We start from the raw sequence: 18656 nt of genomic DNA, 5'->3' as shown, positions 1-18656 counted from the left end.
CTGAGGGCATCTTGGATAGGCACGAAGGAGCAAGAAGACAGGTCACACCCCAGGATCATTCTCTGTTACCCAGCAGCAATGGAACAACAGTGATGAACGAAGGTACCAAGCTATCAGCATGTGGGGATCCAGCTGCTCTGAGGTCACTGGGTTAGCCTTCATCTGAAATTCTCAGGCTGAGGATAAAGAATCAAAGTCCCCAGAGATGGTGCTGCAGGTCAAGGTACTGCAAATGAATGGGCCATAATAGTGGCAAAAGTCAGTATCACTGGAATGGGACATAGCTTATTGTACTTCTTCCTAGCTTCATAATATGAGAGGGTATCAGAGACATCAGTTTTCTGGATTTTGGGTTCCTTGATTAGGGTAGCACACTTTGAGGAGCACAAAGTGTTGTCACCTCTGCAATTGATACATAAAAGAGGTAGCTCACATAGAGTGTTTTCAGGAAGTTGTCAGTTATAGTCTCCACAAATTGGGTTGTTTGCCTACCTGGAAGACACATGCCCAATGCATTGGCATTTGAAGGACTGCATTGGGAATGAGAGATATGGCTTTACAACACAATACAAGGTCATGACTTTGACTTTCTCAGGAAGCAAATATCCCTCAAAAGGGGGGATGAATGCTCTGGTGTCATCCTTGTTGTCTATGAGCCTGGACATACAAACTGCACTACTCGTTTTGCCAAGTTTTTGCACAGTTCTTTACCTGCCAGCAGCGGCAAGTCTCAGTGAAAAATTAAACACTCTACCCTGTTCAAGCAGTAATGGTGTGTTACGGTAATAGATACATCAAATTTTTTACATGAGAGTATTGCTCAGGACTGGTTGGGGTTTTGCTGCTTTAAGACTAAACCATTTCATAATTTACTAAGGGAAGAGTTTTCTCCAAATACATTTTCAACATTCTCCCTAATATACATTGGTTTAGTAGACAGCAAAGGCCCTCCATCAGTTTGGATGCAAGTCAAGAACTGAGGATGATAAATTTCTGCAGTTTGTTTAATCTTGCTTTCCTGTCATGATGCTGCCAAAGACGGAAAGTTAATAGGGTCATAATGATCTGCACTGAGGAATTCAGATTTGTCTGAGGAGACTGATCCAGCCAGAGCAATGAGTACCTGGCTTGATGGCTATCGCAACAAGTCCCAGTGCTCGTAAATGGACATGCACCTTTGTATTTGTGGAGAGGTAACACCTCTGGTGTCAATAGTGCATTTCAACATAGTCAGGGGACTAGCACACGTCTATCGCACTTCTGTAACTTTTTTTTCTTTGTTTTGATAAGTGTGGGGGGCAAATACAAATTTGGGGAAAGCACCTGTATTACGCAAAATAGGTGGTGTAAAATACAGCAGGAAGAGCCATAATTAATGTCCTGCAAGACAGCTCAGTTGTAAGTAGGGAATCTGTCTGCCTTTGAGACCAAATCTGAGAAACAATACAGTCAGAGAGTAAGATTGCAGCACAGGAAAAGAAGAAGTACTGCAACAGTCTGCGGCTCCATGCTCACCATGCAAATACTCATAAAGAGTTCTGAGCCCCCTAGGTATAGATTCAGCATGTACTCCACAAATTCTACCGAGCGAGGTGGTGCAGCAGTTAACACACTGCACTCATGTTCAGGAGGACGACAGTTCAAACCTGCTTCCAGCCATCCTGATTTAGGTTTTCCATGATTTCCCTAAATTGCTCCAGGCAAATGCTGGGATGGTTCATTTGAAAGGGCATGACCGACTTTCTTACCTAATCCTATGGGACCGATGACCTTGCTGTTTGGTCCCATCCCCCAAATCAACCAACCAATCCACAAATTCATCATCTGTTGTCTTGAGTGGTTTTCGTTATTACTTTTTCACATTCATTGTCCTTAAGGCCTGATCTTGTGCAGTCACTATTTGAGTTTCTGACTCTGCTCTCAGGTGTGTCTTATTTCTGGCAATGTTCCAGCTCTCCAAGCAGTTTAGATAATGCCCATGCCAATATTGCTGTCTCCAGGATTGTTTTAGCTTATTCTGAGTCTCAATTTCACTGTCACTGCAGACGTAAGTAAGTATCAACTCCTGCAAACTGTCAACACTTTCTTGCTTCTTCTTCACCTTGGCAAAAATTGAGTTTGCCTCTCAGAATTAATTATTTGATGGTTGGATAATGTGCTAGGTCACAAACCTGCCAAATATGACTATGGTATTTTCAGCTCTGACCTTATCCTCCATCTTCACTGTCGCATATGGTTTGTCGATGTCAACTGTGGAGTGCAAAGCAGCATACGTGTTAAGCAATTTTCATGTCTTGTGGTCTGCAGATAAAGTTACTTCTTGTATCTAACCAACCGGACCAAAGCAGTATTTGATTACATGAACAGCCAGTGATCTTATAACCATAATTTTGTTCCTCGAATGATATTGAATTCTCAGCACATGCTTTAGCCTCCTGGAGAACTCTTTTCTTAATGGTTTCTTTCGTAATTTCATTATTTTTCTCTATACCATGGTAACAGTAAGACTACATTATTTTAAGAAGCTGATGATTTATTAAAAAATTATGATCTGTACAATAGCTGTATGTAGCTTTAAGAAGAACAATCAATTTTGGCCAGATAACAGGCCATCTTGAAGTATAAAGTGACATGTCATTCCCCAACAGATTTCACTGCTTCTCATCTAAACCACAGCACTGAATTACCATTCCATACTTTTCTTAACTTTTAACATTCCTGAGGCAGAAGAGATGTCTTTACAATTGTTAACATGCAGACTTTTGAAGTAGTTCATTTATGAAGGGAAAACAACAATGTGAAATATATAAAATGTACAGGAGCTACATAGCGTATGGGATTATTGTAAACAATCATATCTACTGACCCTGCCTCCGAAAGGTGCCTGTGATGGGACTGGAATGGGAAGTGCTGGGTGTGTGGATAAGATAGGTCTTGCACTTACCCCGTCTGTGTAATAGCTTGTTCCAAACTCTTGCCACATGGGTCTTAACACTCTAGAAGACAAAACAAATCAGAAGTTGCAATGACTTAAAAGCCACTGTCTTCCCAATTTTGTGGGCATTTCACTTCCTCGGTTAGCTACTGCCCCTCCCCCTCTTGTATCTTGTATATTTCTCTTTTCACTTCTGTGAATCCTGACAAACTGGAAGACAAGACATACTCCACTGTTCTTTACTAAGTTGTAATAATTCCATTTGAAGGTGGTTGTTCTCAAGAAATGGCTTTCAGACCACAGTTAAGAACAAATATATCTTAAATAGCAGAATGCTACTCACCAAGTCCTTCTAATCTTCAGTCAAAAAAGTGAAGCAGAGAAAAATGAGCTGGGGGACAAATGATGGAAAGGGAATAAGAGAAAGATGACAAAAACAAAGATAGAGAAAGGTATGTTGATACACAGAGAAAAATAGATGCACTGTATTACACGTAAGTAATCTTCATTGTTCTACTTCTTTTCCTTACATAAGTTACCCATAGAAAAGACTGGTGTGGTTTCAAAAGTTAATAAATATGTTACTATTTGAGATACATAAAACAGCATAAGCATCAGTAACTGCTTATGTTTTCGAGAAACTACTAACAGTTTGCCTTTTATAGTAACTGTGGGACAGTATACAGCATTTTAAAAGCAGCATCAGACACTATGAAGTTTTCTGAGTCACTGCACTTGATGTGTCAAAACCTGTGCTTATAGCACAGTGAGAGTTTCATGAACAGTTCAATAAAAAATTGCCACACAAACATTTCAAATGGATGCTGTCAACATTTTGTGGCAACTGGACACCTGTATAAGAAAAAAAGTAATATAGACCTTGTATGCCACAAATAAAGTAGAAAAAATGCATTAAGTGTTCTTTACATAGTTCCTGCAAGTCTGTCACATATGCGGGCATGGCCATAATGACAATATAGTGATGACTGCATAAGAAATTGCACCTTAGCCTCTACAACCTTTTCTAGCGTACACTCTGAGACAATTAAATTTTATAGTCAATTTTTTGTTTGTTTACTGTTAATGTCTGCAATCCTGGAACACACTGAAATCCTCACATCATGGTACAATAGCACACAACTTGAAGGGCCTAAACAAAATTATGTAGCCCACTGATGCAGTGGAGTATCGTGGTGTAATTCATTTCTGGCACTTAAGGGGAACAATACTGCAATAATCCTTACTGAGTTGGTGGAAATGTACAACAATAATCCGCCAACATACAACCCTGGTTACATGGCACAGACACTTGCCCTGTGGTCAAACAAGACTGGATGACAAAGGACGAAGTGGTAGATCATCTCAGTGTAAAGAAGTGGAAATAACATGAGAAGCAGAGGCACAAATGCTCCAAGACTTAGATATCCCAGTCAAGGCAACAGTGGGAAAAGTGGAAAACCAGTGCAATCCAAATTACTTCTTTAGTTGTCTGGATTATCTTCACACAGTTGCAAAATTTTTATTAAAATCTAAAAGTTTTTTGAATGTCAGATGTACTCTTATGGTTTATGAAAATCTGACATAATTCTTCAAATCAACAATTTATAGTATACAAGCTGTAACATTCATAAGTAAATATATATAACTTTTATCTGGTTAACAAGTAACAAATGTGGTTAATATCATAATAATGTACAATTCAAGTACCTTATCAAGCACTTCCTTGATTATGTTGTCTCTTGCTTTTTTGCTCGAGTTACTTTTTTCCTTGCCATCTTCATTCACAGCATCTGTTGTCTCATGACTTTTCTTATATGCAGAACTATCAAATGAATACTTGCTCCACGCTTTTGGTTTTGTTGGATCACCTGAAGGAGAAAAACATACTACAAACAAGTTTTACGGACAAATTCATGACCTTCTTTGAAAAAATCTGTATCTATCTGCTAATGTCAGCTATACAAATATTTTCTTTACAAGCTCTTTTCCCCCACTCTCTTTACATGCACTCCCTATCCCTTTCCATTTACCAACACTCACTCACTCACTCTCTCTCTTATCAGAACTTCGGTCTGGAAATGCTTTTCACACACACACACACACACACACACACACACACACACACACACACACCTATGTCCCTACATTATGCTGACATTATGTAGGGGTGTGTAAGAGTGGGTGAGTGAGTGAGTGAGTGAGTGAGTGAGTGTGTGTGTTATTCTAGTTCATCAAAGTTAACTCCGAAAGCTAGCAAGTTTTCTATCTTTTGGGTGGGCCTACTGACAACTTAACACTTCTACTTTCCTGTAAGTGATTTCCTTTATTACAAAAGTATTAAAATTCCCTCTTGGTTACAACTGGATCACTGTGAAAGTTTTGTGTCAGTTACCCCAAAGATAATGTTGAAACATGGCACATATCACTGCTTGTGGTGACATGTCACTCATTTCACTGCCTTTCTGACATGCAGGACATTTAATTATTGCTTCTGATGTGTGACTTACAAATTTACATGTTTTAATTTGTAATTCCTGTGCAACACATACCCACACAGTACTCAAGAATCATCCTGATTTTTTTTTTGAAGTGAAGCACCCAGAAGACGTGGTTGCAGGTCAGTGTAACTTCATACATGAACATGCCATCAGTGAATATGTAAATGATTAGAGTTGCAATTCTTTATGATGGGTAGAATGATCACCAGAGTGCATTAGTGTTTAGTGTTGTTACTGGGCCTGGCAGGGTATATAAGAGGCATGAACAGTGTTAGATGCTAAGTGATTACTGTGAAGGACACGGAAATGCCACAAACTCATGTGAGACAGCATTTTCAGTACCTAACTGAACTGGAAGGGTGCTTCGTTATGGGTCTCTCTTTGGCTGGCTGGTTGAATCTTGCAATATCCAGATTTGTGGGACATTTGGAACTGACAATGGTCCATGGGAAGATGTGGGCAGGCATAAATGCCATCAAGGTTCTGGTCCACAAAGTCTAACCACACAATGGAGCCATACTGTGCACCAAGCATGTTGTAATCTGTTCACATCTGTCTCTGCCATCAGAGAAAAAGAAATGGACTCCCTCCAATATATTGGGTCATCTTGCACCATTGGTCAGAGACTGTCAGCAGTCAAACTAGGAAATTACTGTTTCATATGTACCCATTAACAGCACAAAACAAATGGCTGCATTTTGAGTGATGACATTACTGGGACGCATGGGATGTTGATGAATGGGATCACATGGTTCTGCACTACTCTGGATGACCATCACCTGTGGGTAAAGTGGCAGTGTGGGAAGAGGTCCCATTCTCCCAATGTTTTGGAGAGGCATATTAGTGTTACTTCTGCCTTCATGGTGTGGGGAGCCACTGGGTATGATTTCAGGTCTTGATTGGTAGTGAATGAAGGAACTCTGGCAGCACAACAGTATGTCATGGACATCCTGCATACTCCTGAGTTACCACTCATACGACAGTATAACAATGTCATTCTTCAGCAGGACAATGTTCATCCACAAGGTGTGCATCTCTCTATGAAATGTCTGCTTGATGATGTGGTACACCTGTGGCCAGCAAGATCCCCAGATTTATCCACTATAGAAAACATGTGGGACCAGCTTAGATGTCAACTCCATTCCAGTGCCAGTGTCTAGGATATAAATGACCAATTACAACAGTTGTGAATATAATAGAGGGAAACATTCCACGTGGGAAAAATATATCTAAAAAGAAAGATGATGAGACTTACCAAACAAAAGCGCTGGCAGGTCGATAGACACACAAACAAACACAAACATACACACAAAATTCTAGCTTTCGCAACCAACGGTTGCCTCGTCAGGAAAGAGGGAAGGAGAGGGAAAGACAAAAGGATTTGGGTTTTAAGGGAGAGGGTAAGGAGTCATTCCAATCCCGGGAGCGGAAAGACTTACCTTAGGGGGAAAAAAGGACAGGTATACAGTCGCACACACACACATATCCATCCGCATATACACAGACACAAGCAGACATTTGTAAAGGGAAGGCCTTTACAAATGTCTGCTTGTGTCTGTGTATATGCGGATGGATATGTGTGTGTGTGCGCGAGTGTATACCTGTCCTTTTTTCCCCCTAAGGTAAGTCTTTCCGCTCCCGGGATTGGAATGACTCCTTACCCTCTCCCTTAAAACCCAAATCCTTTTGTCTTTCCCTCTCCTTCCCTCTTTCCTGACGAGGCAACCGTTGGTTGCGAAAGCTAGAATTTTGTGTGTATGTTTGTGTTTGTTTGTGTGTCTATCGACCTGCCAGCGCTTTTGTTTGGTAAGTCTCATCATCTTTCTTTTTAGATACAATTACAACAGTTATGAGCTAGCTTGCGTCAAGAGAGGATACAAGGGCTTTATGACATCCTTTACAACCAAATTAATCCACGCATCAGGCCCAGAAGGTGTCTAACAAGTGTCATACTGGTAAGAGGGCTTTTACTGCTAAGTTCTCGGTAAATTTGACTTAATACTGCAATTGCTGATGTAACATCACATACCTGCTCAAGACATGTGGTTTCATTTCATTTCCTCTTGCCCTTCTTAGTGCATGACATTTGTTGTCAGACAATTATTTGTCTGCAGACATACTTCCAAGGGCAATATGTGTGTGTGTGTGTGTGTGTGTGTGTGTGTGTGTGTGTGTAAGGAATCTTTGGAAAAGCCCCAATACATTTCATGCATATAAATAAAATAAATTGTAAATTTATCCAAACCATTATAAACAATGAACTTGCATCTGTGGTTAAAACTGCAGATGGTTTGTATTGAAAAGAACATGTTTTACGAAGCATTAGGAAGTGAGTGGTAGCAGTATTAACGTAAATTCCCCAATAAATTGCCCCAAGAAAATTCAAAAGGGTGAATACTTTTAGCTCATACTTTAATAATAGTTGTGCATTAGAAACAGAATTATTTATAGTATTTGTTCTATTAACATGACATATGGCAGATCAAATTTTTTGGACTTCATGTACAACAGATACATCATATGGAAATTCCAGTTGATATATCAAGCCATTTATGTGGAGGGGAGTATCAGTCAGAAAATATTAGTTCCCCCCACTATTGGAAAAACAAAACCATTTGTGATTTTCCTGACAAATTGCGAAGTTGCTGTTTTGTGTAAATAGTTAAATTATTTTTTCTCTTCGTGAGGTGACTAATATTTTTGACTTGTCAGCTAAATGAGTTGTCATGAAACAAAAAGATAAGGAGAAAATATTTTATGGGTATGGGAACAGAAGAACTTTATTTTCATGTTAGAACTCATTTCCATAATTAGGAATAGAACACACTACCAGACCACATGAAACTCTTGCTAATACGGCATTTTCAAAATTTTATTTCCATTATGTCTGGTTAACTTGTAGTACTTAGACCCACAGCCGGTGGTGTGTGTTCCATTTAGTAAAAGCCAGTGCTGTGTGTTCCATTTAGTGAAAGTAACGCTAACATGCAATGCTTAAGGATTGTCTTGACCATTAAACAAATGTAGTGTTCACATGCAACCAACTACAACATCTTATTTAAACCATTTAATTGTGTACGTCATGGACATCGTTTCCTGCATAGTACAAAGAAAGTGTGAGCAAATGTGAAGCTGGCAGATGCCTGTTTGTAGCAGGAATCAGCAAATGGTAATGGCTGTGCCAGTCAGTGTTATGAAGAGAAATCACCTGAATGAAGGTGTCCAGAAAGGATGATACATGATGCAACCCACCATCATCATATTAAACATGGGGTGTGGAAGGTCTGCTACTTGTGACAGAGAGGCCTAGAAGGATGAGACGAATTGAATGAGACAATTCTTCATGCAGCTGACAACCCTACTGACAATTTAAGACAAGCAGCTGAAAGAAGAAATGTTGACCAGATGACTCTCTGGTGACTGCTACATGATAACTTGAAGTAGCCATGTCATTTACAGTGCCTATGAATAGTTTATTCAATGTGTCAGCTCTTATTATAGTGTGATGGTGCTATTCATGGGATTTTTGTAACTGGCAACAGGACTAATGTGAATCATCATGCAACTGTTGCAGTGCATCTGCAAAGATTTTCTGTGAATGTCTGGACCAACATCGTTGTCGGCTGTGCTTCATGCCAGGCACAACAGGAAAATTTACAATGCTTCCTTAGAGAATATGCTGTCTAATCCATTAGCTGTGTATTTATTAGTATGAGACACATGTATTCATGCATAATGGAGCTCCTCCATATTTCAATATTATACTCATTTACCTACTACATTACACATCCCATGACAGAGGGATTGCAAGGGCTGGACTAAGTCCCTGGCCTACATATTCTCTGTAACTAAACCCACTAAAATATTTAGCTGTAGGGGCATCGGAAGATTGTGTGTCGAACCCTCACGTAGTGGTGGCCTGTGAAAACAGGGACATACCAGTGCATCCAGGATGCAATGTGACTAAGTTGACGGATGTATCAATTGTGTGGAGGTGCATTTTGAACATTTCCCACAAGAAATTGTTTTATGTGGCATGTTAGTAAATTTTGTTCTTGTGTGTTCCCCATGAATAAAGTACTACAAAGAGTTGCAGATAATAACAACTAAAATGGACATAAAATGTTTCTGGATTCATGTTGACAGAATATATTTTATTCTTCTACATATGAGGCATTTGGCTATACATTTTTGTTAGACTTTGTATATTAGTGTGCACCACAGATTTTACAACATACATCCAGAAAGTGAGGCTTAATTTATGGTTCTCATAGTTTGTACTCCCAAGCCAATAAAAATTTAGTGCTGAAAATAAGAACTTATTCTTCAACTCAATTTGCTTTCACCTTGTTTCTAACTTTCCATTCTCATTCTCATTGCCATTATATTAATGTACTCTTCCCACTAGTTTTAATTAAACAATTTTGTAATTTTTCCTCCACTGAATGCTGTGAGATACCAGTCTTCACTATCTTTCGGGCAAAAAGAGATAATCAATTTTCTTTAGTTCCAGTCTATCTACAAAATTAAAGTGTAAATACAGAATACACCAATGCATATAACTGTGACAAAATAACCATACAGTTATAATAAAAAATTAGTTTGTCTTCCATCTTAATATTTGTTAATAATTTCAACTTTTGAACTAATACCATACCTAAGCCAGCACAGATCTCCACTTTTATCCTTGAAGCATTGATACAAGTATTATTGAAATATTCTAATGCTCTCAGAGCTTCCTCTTCTGTTTTATAGCCAATAAATCCAAAGCGGCGAAATTTTCCATCTTTTGTATATTTCAGTTGCACATCAGTAATTACACCTTTTTCACTAAATATTTTCCTTATCTTCTCTTCTGTGACCTGAAAACAAATCATTTTTCATTAATGAGTGACAAAAATGTGCATCCTCATTATATTTCATTACAGTCTTAGATTCAAAGTTAAAACCAAAGTTTCAAAAACTTTCAATCTTGTATGTTTGTCTCTTGGAGCATGGCTGCAGACATATCAGTTTGCTTGATAAAAGATTTCTGTTGCATGCTATAATAATCTCTGATTTTATAGAGTTAGGCAAATTCCATTACTGTAAAAAATTATAACAATATTTTAGAATCCTATATAATTTGGGTATGCAGGAACTGAAGAAAGTTTAGAAAGAATAACTCATAAATAATATTAATAAACAATTGTGACTGACAGCATTCCGGTCATAGAGCAGAGATGAGCTAAGCAGTAGTGGTACTTAAGCCCTTATTCAGTAGTTTTCTTATGTACTTCCCATTATAACTGAATGGTAGCTATTACTCATTTGATTTCAGTTGTTTTATTTATTTTGATATACGAGTTAGCATATTTTGCAATCATTAGTGTAGAGCGAGATAATTTTGTAGAGGAGATTTTATTGCAACTTTTTATTTTTCTTGGTTATATTTTCTATGTCTCACTATTATAGCAGGGCCACATATAGGTAACATAATCCCTTGTTGTGCCCTGTTTGTTCTTCCTTAAACTGTCTCCAACTACTTTAGTTAGTAAATTTTTTTGTGGTTTTATATGCCTTTTATGTAGCAGGAAATAGATATGGACTGTGCTTCCTGTGTGCAGACACAAGCTAAATGGGCCACTGTCCAGAAACATCTATAAGCTCTGCTGGCTATAGTTGACAGGCTTCAGGCTGCTGTTCTCACTTTGCAGGTACACTGGGACACCAATGGCAAAAGCTACGATACTTCTAGTGCCATTGGAATCCCCTGGAAATCTCAATGTCACTAAATGTTCTAATGTATAACATTATCATCCTCACTTGAGGGTTGGTCGATTTGCGGGAGGGGAGCAAACAGCGAGATCAGCGGTCCAGTCATATTAGGGAGGGATGGAGAAGGAAGTCAACCACTCCCTTTCAAAGGAACCATCCTGGCATTTGCCTGATGCAATTTACGGAAATCACAGAAAACCTACTTCAGGACGGCCTGATGTGGGTTTGAACTGTCATCCTCCCAAACGTGGGTCCGGTGCACTAATGACTGCGCCACATTGCTCGGTGACTTGAGGGTGACTGGCAGACAGTTTTGGGTTTGTTTATCTCTGGGTAGAGGAAATACGTAGAAACTGGCATCACAGTTCAGGAGGTCTCGTTTAAAACATGGAGAAGGCTCTGGCAGTGGCTGTCAAATACACAAAGTGCAACAAGTTGCAAACGACGGCTCATGTGGTCATGAATGAGGCCATCCCCAGTTCTGATGACTAGTTGGCAGGACTGGTGATGGCAGTTGTCACTGTTCATAGAATGCAAGTGCAGCTCACTATTTGCAAAATCATACTCATAATTGATCACAATGCTCTGGTTTGAAGCTGAGTGGCAGGTCTAAACTAGAAGCACAGATGATTCAGCATGTATCTTGAATGCAAATTTCTCAGCCTCCACCATCAGGTAGATAATTGTGCCCCCCCCCCCCCCCCCCCTCTCAATAGGCCAGGTGTGCACTACACAAACAGAGCAGCTTCTTGGATTACAGAGTACATGTGGTATGCATTCTTTCAAGATTAGAGAAACCCCTTGTGAGTGTCAATGATGAGCTGCCACTTGAAATCAAAAATAGTTCAGCCACTTTATTCTCAGAAAAGAATTTTGAGCTTGCATATCGGAAAGAGAAAAATGTTGAAGTGATGTTAGTGAAGTGCTGAAGCATTACTAATTCTGTGACTTTAACCATGGATATCACAGCACTTTACTAACATCACGTTAAAATTTTAAACACAATGGTTAGATATGCGTCACAGCAGAGTATTTATTGCTGTAAAGTACTTGATAATATCTAATAAGGTAAGTTGGTTTCGGGTATAAAGGGACCAAACTACAGGTTCATCAGTCCCTTTTTCCTGATGCAAACAAGACTCAAGGTAAAACAAAACCCATATTTAGTTTGGGAAAGTAAAAGGGGTAAAAGGAATGAGGAACCACAATACAAGAGAAAACAAAAGAAAGGAACAAAACAGGGAGAAAACATTTACCACAAGGAAAAGTAGAGGAAGGTATTAAAACCATAGAGCAGATGGTCTGGGCTGGCTGATCACAAGAATAAAAGAGGATGAGCCAGCCACTCTGCAACCCACTAGAATATCCATCCCAGAAAGACCAGGCAAGATGAACACACACAGAGAAAAGATGAACAACAAGGCAAACAAAATGCAAAGAAAGAGTGACAGAGAGTTAAATTGGAGAGAGGGTGGAGGCCCCAGAGAGAAGGCCAGACACCCACCCTCAGATGGTACAATAAAAAACCCTCTAATGAATAAAATGTAAAACCACATCTGCTACTGAGGTATCGTCACTACAACAATGTAGGTAGGGTGCTGGGAATATTAAAAGTCCACTGCAGAGCAGTTAAAATTGGGCAGTCCAACAAGATGTGGATCATAGTCATAGGGCAGCCACAGTGACAACAAGGTGGGTTCTTGCGATAGAGGAGGTGACCATATGTTAGCCACACATGGCTGATGTGGAGCCGGCAAAGGACAACAGATTAACTGCAGGTGGCTTGCATGGGTGACAGCCACACATTTGTTGACTCCTTGATAACACAGAGTTTATTTGGTGTACTGAGGGTGCGCTATCAGTATCCCAGAGTGCGAAAACTTTGTGGTGGAAGACCATAGCAAATCAGTCTCCTGTAGTCCAATCTCCAGAGTTGGTTTACTGGTAGCCTGTTTCGCCAGGCGGCCAGCAAGTTCGCTGCCCACTATCCCTACATGTCCTGGGGTCCAAATGAAGTTCACTGAATGTCAATGTTGCATAGGTCATTAAGAGACTCCTGGATAGTCATTACCAAAGGATGTTGGGGTAAGCACTGGTTGGGAGCTTGTAGGCTGCTTAAGGAGTCACTACAGATGACTAAGGACTCACTAGCACAGGAGCGAATATGCTCAAGAGTGCGATAGATGGCAACCAACTCTGCAGTGAAAAACTGCAGCCATCCAGCAAGGAGCACTGTTCAGTATTACCAACATCAGCATAAGTGAAGCCGACAAGACCAACGATCATTGGTCCATCTGTGTAGCCTATTTCTGAGCCCTGGAACTCGCCAAGAAGACAGAGAAATTGCTGGAGGAGGGCGGAATTGAGCCTTTGGGGCCTTGCAAGAACTCCAGCCAAAGCTGTGGCTGAGGTTTGGACCATGGAGGGGTATGGAAGTGGACCCATAGGAAAGGTGGTAGAGGGGAAGCGCCCAATTCAGTAAGAAGCGACCAGACATGGACGACGAGGGGATTCCCAGTTCTGGGCCACCTTTGTGGGAGACAGATCACTTGAGTTGGGGAAAAGGAAGTGGTAACTTGGATGGTGAGGTGAAATGTAAACGTGGGCAGCATAATTGGCAAGCAGTAATTGCCACCGGAGCTGCAATGGAGGAATGCCAGCTTCCATCAGGAGACTGTCACTGGGTTCGTTCGGAAAGCTCCTGTCATGAGGCGAACTCCACAGTGGTGGATAGGGTCCCGCAGACAGTGTTGAGGGTGATGCTGCACCATACACCAGGCTCCCATAGTCAATATGAGACTGCATGAGGGCTTTGTACAGCTGCAGCAGTGTAGGATGATCAGCACCCCAGTCGGTTTGTTTGTTTGTTTGTTGTTTGCTGGTTGAAAAGGGGGGGGGGGGGGGGGGGACCAAACTGCTAGGTCATTCATCCCTCATTCTGATTAAAATAATTCCACAAGAGTCGGAGTAAAATAACTGAGACATACAAAACACAGCTGAAAGAAAGGAGAAAACCACAAGAATAACAGAAGGGCAAGAAACACGAAAATGGACAAAATCGGACAAGAAAAACCAGAGAGAGAAGCAAGAAACATGTACAAGAGATCAAAACAAGAGAGCACATTACCATGGCTGGCTGACCATGAAAATAAAAAAGGAGAAGCCAGCCACTCTGCAACACATTAAAACCTCCACCCTAAAAGAACTAGAGTGGAGGACACAGAGGGACAAAGGACATGTGCTAAAACTTAGATCAAATGATAAAACCCACCCTCACAAATAAAACGTAAAACTAAAGGTGTTGTTGAGGCATTGTCACCCAACACCAAAGGTAGGATGCTGGGAAAGTTAAAAGTCCACCGCTGATCGACTTAAGGTGGGTAGTCCAGCAAGAGGTGGATGACCATCATTTGTGAGCCACAGCTACACCGAGGTGGGTCCTCACGATAGAGGAGGTAACCATGCATTAGCCACATATGGCCAATGCAAAGCAGGCATAGGACAACTGATTCCCTGGGAGAGAACCTGTAGTGATTCAAGAATTTCTGTGTAAATTCTAGAACCACCCAGCCTTCTACCATCTCGAACACACAATATTCTAGATACGAGTGTGGAATGGTAAAATCCTACCTACTGCGCGTCACATGTTTGTGCGTGCAGGTTTAAAATCAGTCACAGCAAGAAAGTAGACACGGCGGTCAAACGGCACCGACTAGTACCTGTGGGGCAATCCACAGAGGTTTTAGTGCATGTGTAAGGAAGAACCATGGAGTTTTTATGCCATTCTGTGCTTATTGTGTCATTGACTATTTTTATGTGAAACAAGAACAGTTGAAAAAGTACTCTTGTAGACTCTTGACTCAGCCTTGCTAGAGGCAAGGCGCAGTTTCTGATTCATTTTAAGAAAGTCATGGTAGTCAAGAAAACTTTCTTTTAACTGTAATTTACTTTGTTTTTATGTTCGGCGGTACAAGGTACTAACAGAAAGTTACATATGTATGTTGAAAATGTGAATTATATTGTGCATGAAAGTCAAATACATCATTGATTGACAAAACTTAAAGTTTGTATGTCTACTTTTGCACTTTAAGTTGTCATAACACGTTACAACAAAGCAACCTGGGAGGGGGGGGAGGAGGGGGGGGGGGAGACAGTAATTTCCCGTCAAAAACAAGAAAAGAAGCAATTGTGTGTTGCCACAGCAATCAAATATAATACAACAAGGGATTTACTCTGAGACGTTGGAATATGTTCATCAAGTATCTAATGCAGCAAAATTTGAATGAAAAATGGTGAAGACATGAAAAATTCACAATGATAAAACAGCTAAGAAGATTTTGACATATTTGACTATGAAGAAATACACATAGAATGCTTCAACCAAGAAGATCCAGTGTGGGGAGTATACAGCTCTCACACAAGTCGCGGGGGCGCAGACGCGGAAACCAACTTACATCCGACGCCGCCGGCACCAGCTGCTGTTCACCGGTGCTGACCTGCCTCCACATCCACACACCTAGGCTACGAGAATTTTACGCAGGGTGAGTGTAAACAAAACTTTATTACTTTCGTACGAAGTGGTACAAGATCTGTTGAATGAATCTTATTTGTGTAGTTTTCATATTTAAAGTTAGTTTTACATGCTTACAAGAGCTAAAACATACAAGAGTATGGAAAACATACAACAGGTTGGGGAAACTCAAGACCCAGCTATGGCCATCAAAGTTAGCAAAGAAGCACCTGACTGGGCTGAGTTGGTAAATTTAATCAAAGCTCAGAGTGCGACTCTAAGTTTGGTAAATTCTCAATTAAATGCTCAAAGTGCGACTCTAAGTCCATTAAATACCCAGAGTGAAGCTTTAAATGCTCAGAATGTGATTCTAAGTAAAGAACTAGGTTTGTTAAAAGCCAAAGTCGACTCTCAAAGTAAAGAATTTAATAATCTATGCAAAGGCATGGGTGCTTTGAAGACTGAGTTCGACACTATAAGTACTAAAGTAGAAATTTTAAAAATGGATTTAAAGAACGAGTTGACAAATTCTTTAACTTCTCATATAAATCATATGTTTACCAACCTTAGGCAGAAACAGAATGATACCTTTCAGGATTTATCAAAAAGGTTAGAACTTAACATCGAAAACAAATGTAATAATTTAGAATCAGAACTTATTGAAAAGTTAGGATCTTTTAATAATTTGTACAATGTTAAATATATTGATGTAAGGCATGGGTTGTATACATTGCAAGTGAGTGTAGATAAACAGAATGAGTAAATGCCAATCATTCAATCGCAAATTACAGGTATTGGTACACAGGTAGACAATGTAGAAAGGAATTTCAAAGAGAAAATAGCTAACTCTGATATTATAAATTTAATTAGTTTGGAGGAACAATTTGGGGAAATTATAGATCAAAAAGTTACCGAGAGAATAACATCTGGGAATGTATCGCCTATTCCTTCTTCTGTACTTAATGATACCAGGGAAGGTATGGACGACCTGTGGAAAGAGATTAAGCTTATCCAAGATAAAGTATAAAAAAGGGTATCTTCACCTAACATTGTATTAACTAGTGAAGCTGTGACTGATTTACAATGGGGAGCTAATTCAGGGTTATCTAGACAATTGCCTAAGTTTAAGCCAGATGGAGAGGTACATCCAACCCATTTCTTAAACAGATTTAACCAAGTTTTACAAAAAATTGGGAAGATTCCAAGAAGATCGAATTTGCGGTGGGGTACCTTTTAGGGGAAGCCTCAGAATGGTGTACAGTAAATATTGAGAATTTTTCTTCTTGGGAGGACTTTCAAAAGAAATTTAAAGAGAAATACTGGTCTGCCAGTGCTCAAGAAAAGTTGATATCAGATCCATGGGACCCGGGCGGAATCATCTGTCCCCCAGGGATGTTAACATTCTGAGTTAACGGGGGAGTGACGACCATCGGATCCCGAGTTGTTGTTTCTTCCAAAATAGTTTTTCTGCACAGCATTCCTTTAAAATCTAAAACTATCCTACAATCTTACTGCTTTAAAAAAACTGAATATGACCATAAAATAGAGACCAACTTGAGAGAATCACAGAAAAAAGTGATATCTAGACAAAATAAACTGAATAAAGTAGTGTATTTGTAGAAAATGTAATATTATGTGACTAATTGAACAACTGTTATACCGAAGTGTATATCTTTTCTATTTGTATAGAGTATTTTATACCTTTTATGAGATGTGATATAGATGGGAGGGTTTGTATATATTTTGAAAGGGGTGGGTATTGTAGCTAAAAGCTTGATTTACAAGAACAAATAAATCATGACTAACACAAAACACACATCACACATTTCAAACAACCCTTACAAACAAGTGTGCTGGATTCTTCTTCATTTGCCATTTCCATAGGCTTGCTAGAATTTCCTTTGGGGACCTCAAAGGATGAAGGTGGGACCAGTACATTCTGTAGGAGACAATTTAATACCAAACCTCCTCCGGCATCTCACTAAAGTACCTGAGAGGTAGGAATCCTGGGGAAGGAGTGTGGGAAAGTATAAAGGGCAGGCGTACCTACGTGGAGACAGGATGATTCGGTGGCCTAAAAAATATGGATGTTTATAAGGGGCGTACCTACCAGAATGGAAAGAGGAAGTGCTCTCATAAGGTCAACCCACAAGCAAAGAATAGGTGCTGATCCTAGGAGAACGGGACAGTATCGTGACAACAGTCACAAGCTTTATAGGAATTATTCTGGAAAGTGTAAATTCTATGAATGACTAGCATTATTATGTTTTTTGGAAGTAAATGAGTGTCAAAAGAATACTTTCATTTCGCCCAGAGTTCCTCCAAGCTACAACTAATGAAAATAGTACATACTAGGAAAAAGGTAGTAGAAAAGATAAGAATAGAAAATAGATTACTCATGTGTCATAAACACCTGAAGTTTTTGATTGAAAAAGGAAATAAAGAATAGATGAGAACTAACAAATCCTAAATATTAGTAAAGCTAACTAAAATAGAGAAAAAATGCTAATGTCTTAATAACAAAGTAAAATAAGAAAAGACCAGAGAAACAATAAGTGAAAGATTGTTCCAGAGAGGATAGAGAATTGTTATGGAAAGGAGTGATATGTATATAAACATATGTAAAAAAAATGTATACTGTTAATATATGAAATGTTATTATGAGTGATATTACTTGCATAATGATTGTTAAAATATCGAGTGTTCGATCTGAGGGAAGGGGATATGTAGTGATTCGAAAATTTCTGTGTAAATTCTAGAACCATTCAGCATTCTACTGTTTCGACACACGATATTCTAGATACAAGTGTGGGATGGTAAAATCCTACCTACTGCGAATCACGTGTTTGTGTGTACAGTTTTAAAATGAATCGCGGAAAGACAGTAGACGCGGCGGTCGAACGGCTCCGACAAGTACCTGTCGGGCAATCCATAGTTTTTAGTGCATGTGTAAGGA

At 39.6% G+C, this 18656-nt stretch overlaps 1 protein-coding gene across 1 annotated transcript in view; it reads right to left on the bottom strand.

The window, feature by feature from the left end:
* The window catches only part of LOC126175929 (probable RNA-binding protein 19), a 136036-nt gene that overhangs the window by 83115 nt on the left and 34265 nt on the right, over positions 1–18656 (bottom strand). Inside the window, exons 2-3 of the mRNA XM_049923007.1 lie at positions 10091–10295; positions 4643–4803 (exon numbers count right to left, since the gene is read on the bottom strand). Of these exons, the coding sequence (XP_049778964.1) occupies positions 4643–4803; positions 10091–10295 (366 nt within the window). The remainder of the gene's footprint in view (positions 1–4642; positions 4804–10090; positions 10296–18656) is intronic.

This window comes from Schistocerca cancellata, chromosome 1 (assembly GCF_023864275.1).
Source record: "Schistocerca cancellata isolate TAMUIC-IGC-003103 chromosome 1, iqSchCanc2.1, whole genome shotgun sequence".
NCBI classification, from domain to species: Eukaryota; Metazoa; Arthropoda; class Insecta; order Orthoptera; family Acrididae; genus Schistocerca; species Schistocerca cancellata.
This window is presented reverse-complemented; position numbering and strand designations above follow the sequence as displayed.